Source organism: Hippoglossus hippoglossus, chromosome 7, assembly GCF_009819705.1.
Source record: "Hippoglossus hippoglossus isolate fHipHip1 chromosome 7, fHipHip1.pri, whole genome shotgun sequence".
Lineage (NCBI taxonomy): Eukaryota > Metazoa > Chordata > Actinopteri > Pleuronectiformes > Pleuronectidae > Hippoglossus > Hippoglossus hippoglossus.
This window is the reverse complement of record NC_047157.1, coordinates 18,498,638-18,519,060: the sequence shown is the minus strand read 5'-3', so window position 1 is coordinate 18,519,060 and position 20,423 is coordinate 18,498,638. Positions and strand designations below refer to the sequence as shown.

General features: G+C 42.8%; 1 protein-coding gene across 2 annotated transcripts in view; it reads right to left on the bottom strand.

Annotated features, from left to right (window-relative positions):
• samd10b (sterile alpha motif domain containing 10b) overlaps positions 1-12,867 on the bottom strand; it is a 51,265-nt gene extending 38,398 nt beyond the window's left edge. Inside the window, exon 1 of one of the 2 annotated variants that reach the window (XM_034591032.1) lies at positions 12,490-12,867. In XM_034591032.1, the coding sequence (XP_034446923.1) occupies positions 12,490-12,502 (13 nt within the window). In that variant the 5' untranslated portion in view covers positions 12,503-12,867. Of the gene's footprint in view, positions 1-224; positions 319-12,489 lie in introns of those variants that run through there. The other variant, XM_034591031.1, reaches the window with a different exon arrangement.
• Positions 12,868-20,423: the final 7,556 nt, after the last annotated feature.

Below are 20,423 nucleotides of genomic sequence, written 5' to 3'. Positions count from 1 at the left end.
AAGACATAAACTGAATTAAAAGGAAGGAAATTAGTCATTTAGCAGGTTCACCACAAAAACAATGTCTGCATGCATTTCAATATCAAAATTCAAGTTAAATTTAGGCATTCTGCAAATGAGCCCAAAAGTGGCTGAAGCAATTGGACAAACAGATTTTACCACTGAAATCAAACATCCACTTTTCACGAGCAAACAGCGGCTCCTTGACTTCACAGCACAAATACCTTCGGTGAGAGCCTGCAGGGCCGGCCAGCAGGGATCCTCCACGCTCCCTCTGCTGAACATAGGGAAAACCAGCTCCATGTATGCTCAAGTTATAACGCTTTGCAATTTGCACGAGAGGAGAGACGGCGGCCATCTGCAGAGGTTACACTTCCCCGAGTGACCGAGTCTGTGTGCAAGTTGGCACTCACGCATGCAAACACACATACTGTACACTGGCCTGCGGTGACGAGAATGGACTACAGTTCATTGTGACCATGTGGTCTGTAAATCGATGCGGTGCACAGACGCTGTGGCCTGGTGAGAGAACGAGATGTGGCCGGGTTCAGCACTCAATACTTTATTGAACGTCCTCGAGCCATAACTATCACACAAGTAGCCTACTTTGTTTGTGCATGTGTGTGTCATCGCTCGTAAACCTCTGTGACATATTAGAGAAGAAATGTCGGGGCAATGTAGTGTGTCTACAATAACAACTAGTCGATGGCACGAAGTGTGCACACACACACACACACACACAAACAAACAAAGGTTACTGAGCACCGAGGGGTTTGCAAACAATGAAGTGAATAAATGACCGTTGTGAGAGTTAGTTGGTAATCTGCTCTACAGCATCCCTGCATCCTCACAAAGAGACCAGGATGAGGGGATAAAAGAAGATAAATGGGGATGAAAAGAGGAGGAAATAGGCTTATAGAATGGGCGGGGAGCTGGTGGAGGGAAAAAAATAGATAAAAGTTAATGCTCCACAGACGCAGAGAGGTAAACAGAGAGAGAGAAGCCGAAAAGTGCCAATGAATTTGAAGCTGAGATAGAGGGAGAAAATGAAAATTGCAGACGGGGAGTAAGTTCTTAAATTTGTGGGTAGTGGTAGCGGTGGCACTGGCAGCAGTGGTGGTGCCACTTCTGTCCTGTCAGCCGGCTGAAATATGAGAGTTTTTAAAGTTTGCTGTAAAAGAGGGAAGGAAGGAAAGAAGGAAAGAAGGAAAGAAAGAAAAGACACAGAAAGAAAGAAAGAAACTAAGAAAGAAAGTAAGCAGAGAAGAAAAAAGAAAGACAGAGAGCAAGCAAGACAGACAGAAACTAATAAAGGATTAAAAGCATGCAAGAAAGAAAAAAGACAGAAAGAAAGATAAAAAGACAACAAGAAAGCAAGAAAGCAAGGGCCAAACAGAGTCAATACTACTGAGACAGGTGAGTTGCAGGAGATTTGCAGAACTAACTAAGTTCTACGGGCGTTACAACGACAATAGATGTAAACCTGACACTTCTCCTGCACTCTACATCTCTTCAAAGTCTGCACACTGAGTTTGAAAAGTACTTTTTTTCCCCAGATGGAGCGGCAGCAGCATCAGCAGGTGTCGTCTGTGGATGGCGTGCGTGCACATCACAGTCAGCCATGTTTGATACAAGCCCTCCAGGAGCCTCCTTGTTTCCAGTCCAACAGTGAGACAAATAAGCTCACACACCTGGGGGCACTCGCCCGTTCTCCCTCGGTGTGCACTCACTCTCCACAGTCCTTCCTCTCTCTGTGGGCTGCAGCAGCAATGCTGTGCTGATTGGGGGTCTCGCTCTCTCAGCTTAATTACTGTGTTATCCAGTCCACTCCTGCACTGCCCAGGACTTTCAGTCAGATGGACATGCCAATTACCTCTCCTCCTCCACACACACACACACACACACACACACATCATCATGCACGCACACACACACGCTCATTCACTAGGTTTCCTGAGGCTGCGCGCTGTCAGACAGCAGCTAGTACAAAGTAGACAGTTTGGGATGAAACAGGAAAGATAATCAAAGCTCTTTGTCGTTCTTATACACTACACTACACTACACACACACAAACACACACAGTCCCAGTAGGAGTTTCTTGTCCAGGCCATAAGATCTCAAGGGAACTTTTTCTACTTTCATTTCCGTCTTGATCCTATACTCTAAACACACACACACACACACACACAACACACACGCACACACACAACACACACACATTTTTTCATTCATCTCTCTTTTTATTCTGAACACACTCTTTATCTGTTTCCTCATGGGTTTCTTACAGTTTCATTTCAACATTGAAATTGACAGTGGTTTCAGTGCAGTAAAGAATCTAGAGCCTGCAGGTGTTTCTGCTTAACTTAGACAGGAAGCAGGGGGAAATATACACTGGCTCAAAGAAAAAAAAAAGAGAACACATTATATCGTGTTTATTTAATCCATACAAAAACCCAAATGTAAAAATGACTAATAAGTTTGTGGAACTATTTCTTGTTTGTGTTTTGTTTAGATTATATAAATAAGGTTAGTATATAAATTGATTAGTGAGCTTTAGTGAAATTTCCCATCTGCATTTATCACTAATTTCTGTTATTTTGTTAACTGGATTATTAATTATTTAAAAAAAAGTCAAGGATAAATTGACGATGAAATCACACCACACCCCGAGCACACAGCAGGATTAACATCTTATCTGAAGGGCGCTCAGACAGAACATACCAACAGTCCTCTTATGAAACTAAAATGATGAGATGTTTTTTTGGATGTGCACCAAAATTGCAAACACAATAAATATCAGGCCAAACAAATGCAGATGAAAACATAACCTCCCTGGCAGAGGCGACCGGCATCTCATGAATGTGTCTGTGCCGGTTTCTCTGTGAACTCAATCACTTAATTATGGGACTTAATCGAACCATCCGCAGCCACAATAGTAAATCTCTTAACAAGTAATCCCCACAGTGATGGTGAATGTAATTCTGTGATTTACAAGCAAATTCCTCTTCTGATGTTCAGTGGTAAACACATCACAGCGGATGATAAATGTCAGGTTTTCAAACGCTGCTGGATTTCTATTGATAAAACCCTGAAAACGTTGAACTCTAATAACGGCAGATGTTTCATAGATAGCACAATGAAGCAAAGATCGCTCTGGGCTTCTATAGAGACCCACCTATTAATCAACATCTGTGTGTGTGTGTGTGTGTGTGTGTGTGTGTGTGTGTGTGTGTGTGTGTGTGTGTGTGTGTGTGTGTGTGTGTGTGTGTGTGTGTGTGTAAACACCGACACCACTCATGGTGTGTGTCACGGTGATTTCAGTAATTCTGGTCCAACACAGCAGCAGCCAACCAGCTCTCATTCCAACCCTCTCTCCTCTTCCACTCCACTAACGATTCCCCTATTATCACTCCGCTACTCAGACAATCTCACTCACACACAAACACATACACACATGCACGCACACACTTAAACACACTCCAATTATCCCACAGACACATCATGTTAACAATGGGGCATTAATAGCACATGCAACCCCCGCTTTTCTTCTTGCTGTATCACACACACAAAATTGTACATCTATCTTACAGAGGACATTTATTGACATAATGCATTTACCCTAACCTTAACCATTAACATTAAATGCCTAACCCTAACCTAAACCTAATTTAACCCTAACCCTAAAACCAAGTCTTAACCCTCAAACAGCCCATTAAAAGTGGGTCAAAAGGTGAGGACTGGCCAAACTGTCCTCACTGTGTAGGTTGCATAGGCTCAAAATGGTCCTCACAAATATATGTTTGCAAGTACCCACACACATATCTGTGCCATTACATCTACTCGTATGAATGTCCTGTCTGATTGTGGCGCATTTTCACTTTAGATGAGAGAACAAGAGAGAAAAGCTTTAGTGTATAACGCTTAATTATTTCACTTTAAACCAAATTAGGTGCAGCTCAAGCTCAAACCACCCAATTTCCCTCAGTACAGTGACCGTGCTCATCGCTATCCGTTATGCATGCCTCCTAAACCTGGATACCATAAAACCCTGTATGACCAGTTTATTGAAATCTGTCTCATCACCGGTGAGCCATTCTGAAAAGCTTTGATTACCTATATTGAAAACACAAAAGTTATCCTGCGAACTAAATACATGACTTGGATAAATCTTTCTGTATGCCTGACCCAGCTCCGCCAGGGAAAATGTATGTGCACACGAGGGCATAAACTGTACATATACGTAACTTGAGCTACGTGTTCAGAAGTATTTGTGTCGTCGTGTATTATTGCTTCTACCGAGACCCAAAGCCTGCAGAGCACCAGTGACCCGGTATGTAGGGCGAGACCGAGAGGCTGGTATGACAGTTTAGAGCCCACCCCCCACTAACTCTGACTGACAGCCCTGTAACCTCGGCTGCCTCCCGCGACAATAGTTTGCTCCTGCTTTCTTTTTAACGTCTGTCATTCCGGGCTCAATAAAAACAACTACGTCTGGGGCAAAGTTCCATTAAAGCATTGCGAGAGGACTGGAGGATAAAACAAATGGAATGAGGTGGAATAACTGCTTTCAAGGCGATACACTGGGACTCTGACAAACTGATGGCTGTTTATCAGCAGGAGTCTTGCAATGCCCCAGGTGGTTGTAAAGAGGCAAAAGAAACTACATGTCTGTACATGTATCACTGCAGGATCCTTTGTGACCAATGCAGCACTTAGGCAACTACATCCCGCTGCCTCTATCTGCGACTCTTGCCGGACAAATCCCTCCTTATCTATGGATAAGGTACAACAGTCGCATGTCTCACTGGATTTCATCGAAATCAGGTCAAAAGGGTGCAGCCGCACAAACGAGCATTGTTGCACACACACACACACGCACACACACTGAGCCACAGCCAGTTTTCACACCATTTGATGTGAAGGAAGCAAAAGACAAAAGGGATTAATACAACCACCAATCCAAAGAAAAACGAGGGTAAAAGGAAAACCAATGATCTCAGTAAAGAGGGAACTTAAGAAGATTTCAGCTACGCTTACTCACAGTTGAAGCCAGATTAAATTGGACATTTTTTAAATATATAAAGATGTTTAAGAGCCCGTCTCTGGCATCATGGCCGCAATCTCTTTCTGAGAATGAATCATTCAATAAGAAGTCCGGAGAAGGGCACATGAGGTAGCGGGTTACATTGAGGCTAAAAGGGATCTCTTCTGTTCAGCCTCCAGGACATTTCCTGAGCTGTGGCATTAAGAAAATCAGAGTCAGTTCTTATTTAAGGCAAAAAAAAAATCTGAATGCGCAAGAAAAAAATGTCACATTAAACTTGACAGAAAGTAGAAATATCCACATTAACTGAGCGGGATATAAATCTCTGCAATATGTATTTTCCCCCTGATGTTGATGGAGCCATATGGCTTTTATATATGCGTAAACCATTGCTTCCCCCATAGGGTTCAGTGAGTGTGAGAGTAAAAAGAAGCACAAGCTTGTGAGGTAAATATCTCAGTTAAATGTTCAGTGAGCATGCAGAGGACTGTGGGATTTGCATTATCGTTGGGGAGGGCTTTTTTTATTTAATGTAACTCCAGAGAGCTACCAAAGAGGGGGAAGAGAGCGAGAGAGATTAATGTTGTGATGAGATGAAAGTGGGAATAAAGTGCAGTTGAGATGAATCCTGGAAAACGGACAACAAATGCAGCGAATAGGCAAGAAAATGCAGGCGAGAGAGAATATTAGTTCCAGGGGGTTAGTCACACAGTTGACCTGCATTTTGACAACTCTTCCTCCCCACCTCAGCCGCGGAGCTGACACGCTGACACTTGGCTGCCTATTGACATAGCAAATTGAGGGGCCATTTGAGAAGCACTGTGACAGCCAGAGGAGGCCACAGACAGGGCTGTATATTCACAGGAAGCAGGTTCAACACACACCAGGGGGACGGGAGCGGGAACGGAGAGAGAGGAAGACAGCGGAATATGGATGGAGGAGTTGGAATGCGACAGAAGGTGGCAGCGGTGGTAAGGTGATTTAAAAAAGGGTGAAATAGGTTGGAGCAGCGAGAATGGGAACAGCTAGAGGGCTGATAAGAGGGAAAGCAATTGTATGATTTCTATTTTTGGAGGACAAGAGACCAATGATTGGGATGAGTCTAAAACATGTTCAATTCAAAACTCACAAATACACACATACTTGGATCGTTCGGAAATATGCATAAAAAAAAAAACAACTATCTGAAACGCAGAGCCAACCTGTCAGAGATCATGCTACGAGATTGAGAGTGGCAGTGTAATTGCTTTTTTTTCGAGTGCACGGACGTGACTTGTGCTCGTGAGTGTGCAAGGATGAATGCCTTGTTAGGGCGTACCTGCAGCCATTAGCCATTTGGTTTAATGGGTAATCTGTACCACGGGCGCCACTGACCCCTGGCTCTTGGTAGGAGGAGCGGGGGCCAGCTTATTAACGACGAGTGAAAATCTCCAAGCTCACCCGATCGCACAAGGCCACACTTAATTAGACTGTTTGTTCAGCGGACTCTAATGGGAAGGATAGAGAGAGTGTGTGTGTGTGTGTGGGGGGGGAAAGGTTGACTGCTCTCCTTGAAAGTGCCGGCTGAAAGACATCTGGCCAAGGATGAGATGGAGGACACAAGATATTAGTGGAACGTGGCCTCATCACATTTAGCGCTATCTCATTTTCCCGGGACAGATGGTAATGATGGGGAGCAACAATGAGCGATGTTTATAAATGGTGAATTAAAATCATTACAATTGCACAAACATATAGTCCGAAGTAGCAGGATGCCAACGCTTCATCTAAGCAGGCGCGAGAGGAAGAATACAGCGAGGAACAGAGACAGTGATGGACTTTGTGTGTTTTAAGTCAGTAAGTAACAACAGTGGGATACATGAGGGACACAACCCCTGTATCAAATTATAGCTAATTAGTGTGATCCTTCAGAAAAATTACATCTCTCTTTTTCATCCACCCTTTCAGCGCCTCTACCCGTGCAGAAGGCTAATTAAAAGAAGAGAAATTGGATATGGGCCCATGCGCACTCTAATTCAGAGAGAGGGAAGGCGAGAGGGAGGGCGGGGGGGGGGGGGGGGGAGTCGGACCTGGGACAAGGGCACTGGATCAGAACGGTGAGGCCTTATCATTTCTGGACGTATTAAAAGGGATGGCGGGGTTAGCAGTGAGGGCCGGACTGAACGTAACGGTCCAAGTGTGACGCTTCAGGACAGAGTCCAAAAAAAGGAATCCACCACACTCTGCTCATTCTCCTACACTGCTGATTTATAGTGAAGTCCGCTTTTACCACTTCATCAATCAGAGAGTCGATGTCGATCTACTGAACTGTCCTCTGTTCAGCCCACTTCGACACAGAGGGGTTAGAGGTCGAAGCAGCTGGCGGTGGATCTGAGAGGACCACTAGAAAAATCCATCAGATCAATATCTCACTGAAAATGTTTTCCTCCCTCAACAACAACAACAACAACAACAACAACTCTCCTATAGATGTTTGAGTTTGACAAAAATTGATTACTGCATTACTGTTACAGTGAGAAGTCCAAGCACCGTAACCACCGAGATACAGTGCGATACATACGAGCTCTTTGAACTTGGGTCTCATTTCCATAGGATTGTCCATCTTTCTTATTGGCACTTATATAACCTTGTTCTCACCAGTGTAATAACTGAGATCTGGGAACGTGATAATATTGTCAAACTGAAATAGCACATACCTCGACCGAGGCCCAACAGTTCCCTGAAATTCAAATACGTCATTTTTGTTTCAGCATAGTTCTAAAGCTATTGAAGATGCGTATAAGCCGTTGATTCCTTCTGAATCCACATTATCTCACCATCATATTGGCGGCAGTTCCAGGGTAGTGGCTGGAAAAAACTTTCCTCTCTAAGAAACAACATCTAAATCCGCTAGATATGGATTTTTCTTTGGATTCACACCAGATTGCACAAACTCATATATGTCAGTCCCCCTAAATATACCGCCATCAAGAACCGTGCATTATTCCCTGGGAAATAGTTGAAAAACACGCTCTTGCAATCTTGGATCAGTGCCAAAATGTAATGGGTTGTTTCTTGGCTCAGGTCCCATCCTTTCACCAAGTTCGAGGCAAGTCCATTTCGTTTTTGGGGTAATACTTCTGACAAACAAACCAACCAACTGACAGACCGGGGGGGGAAGTATAACCTTGGTGCAGGTAAAAATTATAGAATTGTATAAGCAGTCCCATGATCATACAGGTTTCAGAGAAGATTCCAGTTTAACCAAACTTATTTGGAGGATCAGATAACAAGTTTTATTGTCTTCGTTTAAACTTCAGCTAAGCTTTCCTGTCCAATCAGGGGCCGTAACCATGGGTACGATCATTCCTGTCGTTACCTCCATGTAAAGTGGTTCAGATAAAGTAAAAAAAAAAACATCCTCTAAGATGTTGATTAACTGACCGATCAATGTGAGCACTTTTCAAATCCCCTGATAAAGCAACGTGCGAACTTCAGACAGACTCCACTAGATTATACAAATACATTCTTCTCTGTCTCCTCTCTCCCTCTGTCCACTTTGTCTTTGTTGGAATCCACAGGCTCAGACCAGGTGCAGCTGCAGAGCTGCGGTGGATCAGAGACTTGATGATGGATGACAGGAGGGTGTGTGTGTGTGTGTGTGTGTGTGTGTGTGTGTGTGTGTGTGTGTGTGTGTGTGTGTGTGTGTGTGTGTGTGTGTGTGTGTTCAAGAGGATTCTCCATGAATTAAACTGAGTGACACACTGCCTGCTGTGAGGAAGCAGGGGATGATGATGGACAGGGGAAAGAGGTTAACAGCTTGCATGCTCTCTGTGACACACACACACGCACACATAAGCGCACACACAAACACACACCCACACAGCTGTATAACCCCCACCGTTCCACTGTAACTGAGGAGGGTTAACACACTATCACCATATTACTTTACCACAGAGGCCAGAAACACATTTGGCTCCAAACACCAAATGCGCCAAATGGACGCCGTCTCCAGCAGGCGACGAAACACACGCCAGAAAAACAACAAAGGGTGTATTTGTCCGTGTAAAGCTAACACTCAACACCCCCGTCCCCCCTACCAACCCACCCACTGAGGTGCCGGCTCCCCCTCTGCTTCATCTGCATGCAGACACACACAAACATAAACACGCACATGGACCAAAACACAGATTGAAATCCTGTGGTATAGCAGGAGCGCCCCACTGGAAATGGGCAGTTATTTCACAGATGAGTGAGCACACGACTGTGTGACCTGATCAGAGGGAAGGGTGTGTTTGTGTGCTGTAGGAGGTTTTGAGAGAATGGTTCCCTGTAACCGTTCCCAAGCTTAGGAGAGTTAAATAGATTCCTCAACAAGAAGACAGACAGATGCATTATTCCTCAACTAGTTATTGATAAAATGATGGTTGTTATTCTGATAACTGGCATTAAATTCATCATATATTCTCCGTGGTGAATATATGTAATTTCAGTGTCCTTTGAGGAGGAAAATCCTATTAGATCGTATTTTATTGAAAGACTTTCACTTTTTCTCCACATCTGTTAGCCCTCTTCCTACTCACACGTCCACCACAAAGGCAGCACAGAAACACCATCACCCCTCGTACAGTGGTGTGTCTACACACGCTCACAGTGACATGGGGGTTGAGATAAATACATAGGTTGCTTTTGGACTGAGATCCAGCTGTGGGCTCTTCTCCATGTGGGGCTGTCAGAATGACGGTGGGCACAGCAGCTCCTTTTTCTTTTGGCACTGTGTGTGTGCATATGTCCAGCAGTATATGGATGGATGGAAGCCACCCTCGCGTCCTCAGCACCAGTTCAAGTCCTTGTATGTCCCACAGGCAGATCTTAGTATGCCTCTGTCACCCTGCTCTCCTAGCTCCTCTTCAGATGGAAAAAAATCCCTGCATCTTGAAGTTCACTGGTCCAGGAGCATCAATTTGTGTTGCTACTTATCTCAGATATGACCATACAGCCGGAGGTCCTGGGCGATTTAAGCACACATGTGATGAATTTCATCTACGCTGAATAGGCAAACACTGAGGGAAACATATTTATAGAGCGAAACTCGCTGTGCGGCAGACAATGTAATTCTCTCAGAATGTATGAAGATGAGGTAAAAATGTCAATTATACCATTTAAAATGCAGATCAATCCTTGTAAATGATACGGTCACAGGCCTGTAGCTGAGAACCCACCTAACAATGAAAGAGCAGCCCACTGACAAATGGAAATCAGAGTAAAATTAACTCAATCAACTCAGCCATTGTCCTGTACAAGAGTTAAACAGGGATCTGAGATGGACAACTTTAAACCTCCCCTGGGTTTTCTGAGGATGAAGGATCATGTGTCTAATATTTAATCACAGATTTGACTTAAATCTTAGGGATCTGTGATCCTAATCATCTCCCCTGGTTGTCAATCCAGCCCTCAGTGTGTGTGTGTGTGTGTGTGTGTGTGTGTGTGTGTGTGCGTTTAAACAATGCAACAGTCTATTTGGACCAACACTCATTAAAGTTTAAGTGGCACAGCACACTGTCAGGGTGGTGTCCGTGCCCAGGGCATTGGGTAAATTAATGATGCTTAAGTAAACTGTGGATTAATTATAGATAGCTCAATGTGTCACTAGGCATATATGCATATCTGACTGAGTGTCTTACCTGCAGCAATGCTAATGAGGAGCTAACCTGCTTCAGCAGACCGGGGGCAGATGGGAAACACACTTGGCACTACGCTGCTGCTCTCACACACATTATTGCCCTTGAGCAGAGAGAGGCTCTGATTAGGCTTCACTTAAGTTAGTTAGCCCGGAGCAAACACCAACCAGCGAAGCACAGGGAAGAGAACCGGGCAGGAGAACAGGACCAACTAAAATGCAGAAGAGATTTTCATGCACGGTATAGTTTAAAGAAAATAATTGGTTTTGTCCGCTGAAGCTTGAAAAGCAGGGAAGAGGACGAAAACAAGATATTTGTTAAAAGCCAAGGATGAATAAAATGTGGCCTCTTCCAAAGATGTTTGATCATTTCCAACGTGTTCTCACAGAAATTGGGAGGTGACCCCGGGAGGGATATTGTCAAATTCTTATGTAGACCTATTTCTCGTTTTTAGGGCGTGTTGGATTTTTTTTAAAGAGGCAGCGCGGTGGAGGAAAGTCTCCCAAAGTCTAAAAACATGCAGGTCAGGTTAACTGGTGAAAATACCACATATAGGTGTGAATGTGAGGGCGAATGGTTGTTTATCTCTGTACGTCAGCGCTGTGATAGAGTGGCGACCTGTGCAGGGTGTACCTTATCAGCTGGGATTGGCTCCTGCACCACCACAACAAGTGACCCTGAAAAAAGATGTATGGCTGTATGGAGAGATGGATGTTTGGGGTTTTATTTAGATTACTTTTGATTGCATACATAGCAGCGGTACATAAGTTATGTTCTATTTACACCACTGTCTCGCCATCATGAGTCAAAGTAAATAATGCCGAACAAAGACGGCTGCCTCACTGTTATATATTCCAGAAGTGAATACTGTCTCCCAGGTGAACAATGTGCTGGCCCACAAACACAGAGCAGGAGAACTTATAGTTTGAGGCTGCTTGGCTGCGATGAATCTTAAAATATTCCAAAACAAGAGAACACTACTTGACTATAAAGGATGAGTCGACTGATTCGTCTCTGAGAGGATTGTGTTTTCAACCTTGCAGGAAAAAAGGATCCATCCACACATTGACACCATCTGCAAATGGGTTAGGGTTCTGAAGCAACTTAGAAATTGCAAATATAGTGTCTATATGGCTGCTTTTACTGCAGCTTTCAGCATAACAGCTCATCATGAACTCATTTTAAAAAGGCAGAAAAAGCAAATGTCCACATGGAAATACCGTTTAAAAATATATCTATATTCTAATATAAGATTCTAGGATATAAAAAGTACATTAACATCAGTATGAACTCCCTCTTACATTTCAGAATAAGCTCAGATGGAAATATTCCATAAAATGTGTCTATGGTTTAATGAGAGATTTCAAAATAAAGCAGTTAAATAAGATCAATATGAACTCATACTTTTCAGAATAAGTGCATGTCCATATGAGAATATTGTATGATAATATATTATTGGCCAATATGAGATTCTACAATGTGAAAAAGTGCATTAAGATCAAATTAAACTTCCTCTAACATTTCTAAATTAGCACGTCAATACGGAATTATTGCATTAAAATGGGTCTGTGGTCTAGCATGAGATTTTGAAATATGAAAAGTACAATAAGATCAATATTACATTTCAGAATAAGCACATATATTCCATAAAATGTGTCTATGGTCCAATATGAGATTCTGAAATATGTCAAAGTACAGTAAGATGAACGTGAACTCCTTCCTGAACATGAAGTCCCAGTTTGAACAGTGCGGGGCTCCAGTGGGAGTGATGCTGGGCGCGCTTACCGTCCACGGCCATACTCGGTCTCAGCGTGTATCTCTCCGTGGTGTCAGCAGGACTCTCCCATGCTTCTGTCAGGAAAAAAAAACCGAACCGGGAAGAGGAGCGCGTCTCTCTGTCCTCTCGGAGCCGCTATGGGAGCATTGGAGCCGGCTGCTGACTGCGGCCGTGCACCGGGAAGAGAAAAGAAAAAAAAAACCTACATCACTCTCTCACGCACATTTGTTGTGCGGGACGTCGCGGGACCAGTCGGATTTAACAGCGGCTCCCTGTGAATCTCCGCCCCCCCGCTGCTCCGCACCTGACCGCCGGGAAACAAAAGGTCATTACGCACCGACAGCTGCTGCTCCTGGAGCCAGACTGGATCCTCCTGCTCTCTCTCTCTCTATCTCTCTCTCCCGTTCTCTCTCTATCTCTCTCTCCCCCTCTCTCTCGCATGCACACAACACACACGCCCCATTTTATTATGATGGCAACCATAGGCTACAAACGAGACTGTCATTGTTTGGGATCTTTATTTAATGGAAATGTCCCAGAGAAGTTCTGATATGATATTTCCCAATATGATGGTTTTAATGAAGGGACACACAAGTGACAAATACACACATTGTCCTGTTCAAATTGGTGAATATAGGTGGGATGACATTCTTTTGTGTTTCTTTAATTTGTTTTTAAATGTATTTATATATTTTGTATCTGTTTTCATTAAAATAAAAAAAAGATGAAAAAATGGCGATGAACATTATTTTTGCAAACACCATGAGTTGATATGGCCAAAACCGCAGAGAGAATACAAATGACGTTTTCCAAGAAGGTTTACTGATTAGATACTGGGTACAACCTAGTATAACATATATACTGGGTGTCAGTGTATCTGTACCTCCAGTCCACATTTTCCTACATTCAAAACCAAACCTTAGTATTTGTGCTGGTGAAAGGAACCTGGCTGTAATAGTTATATTGTTGTTCTATATCCCTGTTGGTTGTTAAAGGCTAGATTTCTTTTTTTAATTTCATCACTTTCTTTATAGAGACTTTTCAGGGTGCAGTTGATCAGGGCACACGCCTCCCAGATTAAACAAAGGGAAACTTCAATTCAGCAGAAATCCTCGAAAGCACGTTTGTTCTTTGGGTGCAGTAAATATCCCCCCCCTGGGAATGAGCTCCCTTTATTGTAGCCTATTGTGGAAGCTATGAAAACTGCACAGTGTGTGCCTTGTCTTTTTATTTTTGCATCTTTATAACTTGCAGACACAAACCATCGTCTTGTATTCGACCCTTCTCCTCTTTAAAAGCCAGATAAATCAAAAGCAAGCCTTGTGCATGTCAGACTAACATAAAAAAAACTGCATACACAACTAAAAAAGTATAAGTTGTAAGGATTGATCAGCAATATGCAACTTCCCCTGTTTACTCATGATGATACTTTCTGTTATTATTTTGCACTTGACCCCCAAAGTTTTCCAATTCTCTTTTATTAAGGTGATGAGTGAAATATTATGAAAGTCAGAATACCCGAAAATATGGCAATAAGATCTGTGATGTAACGTACTGGGATGAACTATAGCACTTCCATGAAGACAGGGCACAAATACGACTAAAACCCGGACGCAGCAGAGGCTGAGATATGCTTTTAGTTTCCTCTGTAAATCAAGCTTCAAATCACAGTATACAATTCCTGCAGTGCAAGTAAAGAAAAACTTTTCCTGCCTGTAAAAGTTATTGTTATCGCCTAATTTGTCTCACTGGACACATTCAGTTTATAACACAAACTTTCTGTCAAAAAGAAATAAAAAATCTCAAGCCCAACCTGAATTAAGCCTGAGGGTATCATGAAGGTGACACTTTATAAAGTTGCCTCCAGAACTACAGAGGTTATTATATAGGTGCTTTTTTAGGTTCGTATAATCTGTGGATTGGCCCTTTAAGGTGATGTGTGGGATAACACCTAAGCAAACACGGCATCTTTGCACAAACCCCGAAAGAGATCCTCTGGAATATTTAGGAAACTTACAGAAAATCCTAAAAAACAGTCGTCCCTCGATAGACGCCCACGTCAGCCACTATTTGCCCATCAGACGGTCGAGTTTTACTTCAAAGCCGAGAATGTGGGAGCAGGTTGTGAACGCGTCTTCGTCAATGTACTGTTACAACATGCCCAGCTAATTGTTTCTGATTTTATTCAGACTGCTCAGCGCCCAAGCTGCTTTTTTCTTTCTCGTAGAACACTGCAGAGCTATGTCCCTAGAAGACTCCGAGACGGTCCATCAGACTGTGCTGGAAGATGTGGGCCCTCCCTGAAGCTCATGCAGACACTGGATCATCAAAGCCTGAAAGATGATGAACAAAGGACTTTCTGGTCCATCAGGGCTTCACCAGGACACACGCTGACTAGAGCTAAAAGCACACACTCACTCGCCCAGACACACACACCCATTCAGATTTATACATGATGTTGCACTCATTGTTATTCCCACGGACACAGTCACGCACACATGGAGGGATGCACATTTGCACGCACTCACTCATAATCTCAGAGACGGAGCTTAATTTAGAAATGTGCCAGCGAAATCTTTCTGCAAAAATAAAACGGAGTAGTCAAGGCGTGTAGCTTTAATTCAGAGGACGGTCAGTGCGGTGAATAATGAATAGAACCTGCAGAGATCAAGAAGCAAGATTTGCTGATACCAGCTCGCCGGGAGTCAGGTGGCAGGAACACAGCAGCTACAACACGAGCTACTGTTGTGAAAAGATATGTTTGTCCTGTGTTTTGTGGCACAGCAGCAGCAGCAGGAACGCGAAGGACCAGGAAAATGAAAATATTATTGTCTGTAGATGTTCATTCCTCACGCTGTAGCCAAGAGTTTTTCCACTGAGAGTTAAGTTAAAGCATATTTTCTGGGTGTTAAGGAATGTTATTCTCTCCATGCACCATCTGCATTCCATCATGCGACTAACAGATTATGCTATTAAACTTTTATTGTCTGTGTTAAACCATTACACAAGGCCTGTCCTGCTCATGCCGGGAGACTTTGTTGTATTGCGACAGTGCGAGACATATGCATGGTGCAAATACACAAAGCTGCAATAAAAGCTGTATGTTTGTGCTGCAAATTGCACACATACTCTTTTTTTATTCCAGCTGTAATGAAAACAGATGTATTGGGAAAAAAAGAGTATGTTTGTCCTGCAAACAGCCAGATTGTGGCTGATAACGTGTAGTAAAAGGAACATCTTGAGCCGGTGCTAGAGCGCTCCTCAAAAAAAGAAAGAAAGAAAGAGAGAGAAGCTGAGAACACTTCCTCAAGAGACATAGAGAGGCCATTGATATACTGGAGTGTGGCATCCTTGCCAAAGCTGGCGTCCTGGTGAATGGCTGTCCCTTGAGTTGGCAGAGCCCACATACAAGCGCCACAGGTGCCAAGTAGACCAGAGGAATGGAGAGAGAAGAACAGCCCAGGAGAGAGCAGACCAACCTTTGGTGCAACTGAATGTTTAGAGACAGAAAAGATTCAAAGAGGTTGGATTTCAATAGAACATAAGAGTTCTCCTCTGCCTGCACTTAATCTGATCTGAAAGGGAGGGCTCTTTCAGGTGGAAGTGAAAGCAATCTAATGAATTCCCACAGGAAGCTATTTACTCCAGCGAGATGAGTGCAGATGACAGAGGAGAATCCACTTTATAGTGTTAAGTTCTGGGCCTGAGCTGTTTTCCTAATCAGAGACCTGGGGGAGTTTTCTGTGATTCTAAGTGCATATTGTCGAGGGGCCCCTCCTTTGAAAGCTGTGTCCCCCCGCTCCGAATGAATTCAGAGAGGGGAGCAAAAGATGACAGAACCTATTTGAGAGATATATTCCCTTTGCCTGATCATCACCTCCTGTCTCCTGTTCTGCACCCTGTTTGTTTGTGTGTGTGTGTGTGTGTGTGTGTGTGTGTGTGTGTGTGTGTGTGTGTGTGTGTGTGTGTGCACATAGGGAGGTAAGGGTGGGGTGTGATTCTCATTCCACTCACTCTCTGATGGTGACCTCACTCTTATGCAAATTACCACAGTGTAACAGACAGTCTGAGTTTGACCTACACAACCCCCTGTCTCTCTCACACACGTATGCACGCACACACAAACACACACACACACACACACACACACACACACACACACACACACAACAAACACAAATCGCTCTCCATCACCATCATCAAATCACGAGGCTGCTCACCATATACTGTGTTCATTTTGTTCTTCACATTCTGTAGCTCTCTGTCTGTCATCAAATCTCTTTCAGTTTGGATGTTCAACATGATCACAAGTGATGAAACTGACCCTAACCCTTTCCATCAGCAGACAAAGCACTTACTGTTTTTTCTAAAAGTGTACACTGACACCAACCTGAAAATAAAATGGCAACCTCAGCGAGTGAAAAAAGACAAGAACAGCGTTATTATCACAAATCATCCCTTCTTATTTCGGATGTTTTCTTTGAAAGTGGCCAGTCTTCCCCCAGAGATGGTTCCTGATGTACATGATTGCACTATTATGCCTATTTCTGATGCTTTTTTGGGAGAATTATCTGGGACTATTTCTTGGAACTATGGAAGCAATAACAGATGAATAATGCATATTACTGTAAAAATAATTTGGCATCAACAGTACCTCAATATACAGAAGTCATTTCAATACATTCCAGAATTCTAATATACATACAACATTACAATCAAAGTACACAACCTGAGTAATTTCACAACCAGCTTCTGTGCCAATGTAAAATATGTACTTTAGTAAAGAATTGACTATGTTTGACTGGAATCAATCTTTGTTTCAATAATTTCTGCTGTTAGCCACAGCCTTCATAGTATAATGAAAATGATAAACTCTCCTTGTTACTGTATTGTGAACTGTCCTCTTCACAATGTGTTCAGATCTTCAACAAATGAAAATTTCTCTGAATGCAAAGAACAAAAAATGTGACAAATATGAAAAAATACGTGGTACTCTGGCTGAGTTAAGACGACACAAAGACAGAATCTGGCATGAAACGACAGATAAAGAGGACAGTGATATTTGTGTCATCTTTATATATTTTTAAAAACCTCTTGGTGTTGGGTCCTCGGGGATGATTCGGATGGGAAGGGATCCAAATTTATTCAAGCGCCATAATTTTGAGGAAGACAGGATGCTCAGTCTCACTCTAAATGTTGAAACTCAGGGATTTATATCTCTCTCCTCTCCTCAAAATAACCCATCAGCTAAATACCAGCCTCAGTCAAACAACAGGTCATATAACGGCTTCAGTCAATAACCTCATTTATCTCCCCAGCCGTCAGGGAAACAAATCAACATGGCATCGTGAGCTGTCAGAAGTTTAATGTGAGAAATATGAAAACCTCTCACTAAAACCATTGTGCATGTCATTCACTTGCCTTCCTTTCTTCTCCATCATTGAATAAAATTGAATGCTCATACAGATGTATCGTGGCGGCAGGTTGCTGCTGTGACGTTAAGTGAAAAATAAAGCACATGCTATTAGCAGTGTTACAGTATGAGCTTCTGTAAGTCTCTGTCATACAAGTCTCCTCCCAAGGTGACCCCACATTTGAAGGAGAAGAGTGTAAGAGGTCCTTTTCTTTACATGGCAATTAGTCTAACGAAGCATTTCCAATAGGATTGACCCGCAAATGCACATGTGTCACGTTTGTCAGCGCATTAGTATTCACGACACAAAATCCATCATCTTTTTCTCCTTCTCTACGCGGGCTCAGATCCGCGGCTTGGGCTAATTACTGGACTGCCCATATTCAAAGCTTTGTTGTCACACTAAGCTCAGTGGATCAATGAAATTCCATTTGAGCATCTGTTGCCCGAAACGGCTCTGGCTGGCCTCCTCTGAAGGAAGGCCCTAATAGCAATTTACTGTTGTCCTTTCACAAGGACACTTTGCTTTGTTTCAGAATGATACACACTCGGTAATTAGTGCGAAATAAATCATTAATCCTCCCCTGACTTTCACATACGAATGAAGTCAGGCTTTGTGCGTGCAGGCTGCTTTCAACTCAGAGACGCTGATGGAGTTTAACATGAGCGTGTAATAGTGAAAAATGATGTCCATGTCCTATTTTGCGTTCCCCCCCCCTTTCTTTCTTCACCCACATTGTACCGTTGATATATAATGAGCTAGAATTAACTGGCATTGCAGCTCAGGCAGTGTGAATGATGTGTCTGCATGTGTGTGTGTGTGTGTGTGTGTGTGTGTGTGTGTGTGTGTGTGTGTGTGTGTTTGTGTGCGATGCATGAAAGTGTATCAATAAACCTGTCATCTCAACATATCTCCTCCTGTGCATCTTTCTGGCAAACCTCTCAATCTGTGGACCATAAATGGGGCGTCATGTTATTCGCTGGGATATTTCATCTTGTACTCCTTTGTGTCTTCCTATATATATTTCTGCAGCATCCATAAAGCCGCAGCTACATTCTACGTATTAGACGTCTCTTAGGACAGATAGTCCAGTGGTCCACCCCTCCATCCGGTGTCATATGCACTGCGTAAACAGATTACATTGAGTCATGCATCCGTGCAAACTAGCACGCAAACGAATGCATAGACATGTAGAAACATGCAGATTACAGTATGCTTCCATGGAAATACACACAACACAGTATAACACAAAATAATTCTGCTTGTTTATAACGCATTTCAATTCACCAGGTACACATTAATTTTGTTATTTGCTTTTTTTGTGACTCTCCCTCATCAAAAATGAAATTACATCCAAATGAGGCGATTAGTCTTTGTTAAAACACAGACTAAGCTATTCAATTTTTTATTTCAGCTTTGCTCACGTTGACAAATTGCACTAATGGGTTATTCTAAATTGAGAAAGTTATTGCTTTTTTGTGTTCAGCATAATCCAAATCTGCAAATGGATTGTCAAACACAACAGTCACCATTTCTCTTAAGATCACGAGCATTTACTTTGAAAAATAAAAAGCCATCATTTCAGTGCAAATCAAATGTAACTGACACACTCTACAAATTAGTCAACACTCAATGACACAGTCGCTTTTAGACTCTGTGTCACGATCCAAGTTTTCTATAAAACATGCAGATAAACAATTTTCTCACTTGCTCATTTCATAAAACTTTTATTTATTGTCTAAATCCGGAGAAACTGAATGCATCACAGTGAAATATGTGCACTTATGTAAAATACATGTGTCCCTCTCCAACAACAGTTGTTCCTCAATCCTCAGTGAGTTTGGAATATTTAGGAGGGAAAGGAGGCTGTCGGCCTACTTAGGCAATACTGATTGTTATTTCAGTGATTCGGTGGTTCATTTTCAACATGTAAAACTGCAACTGTTGAAGAAACGTTTGAAGTTGAATCAACTTCAACCGCAAAGCAACTTTTCATGTTGAATTAACAAACATTTCTGTCTGTGAACACAGGGAAATACAATATAAAATGATGAGAAAAGAAAAAGTCCCTGTCAGGTAAGTCTGAATTATATTTAGCAACAAAACAAAAAACAGAGTCCAGAGATCAACAGCTATACAGGAAACTAACAATTGTTTCATGGAAAAACAACAAACAAACAAATCAGTTCAAATGATTCAGTGTCTCCCCAGAGTGAGCGCTCCATCTAAAAACAAAACCATAGAGGATCTCTGCTAATGTTTCTATTCCTCTTCAGTTCAGCTTCTCCTCCACTAGTGAACCACCCTCCCAAACAAACCCACAGAAGATCAGTGATGAGGAAGTAAAGTGAGAAGCTGTGGCTGTGCTGGACTCACCTCCAGCTCCAGGCCTCATGTCTTCATGTTCACAGGAGAGTCTGAGATCCAGAGTTTGTCTGGAGACAGAGCTGCAGGTGAAGCTGCTGCAGGAACAGATGCTCTGTGACACACTCCTCTGCAGAGGGAGGCGCCATCATGAGCTTTACTCT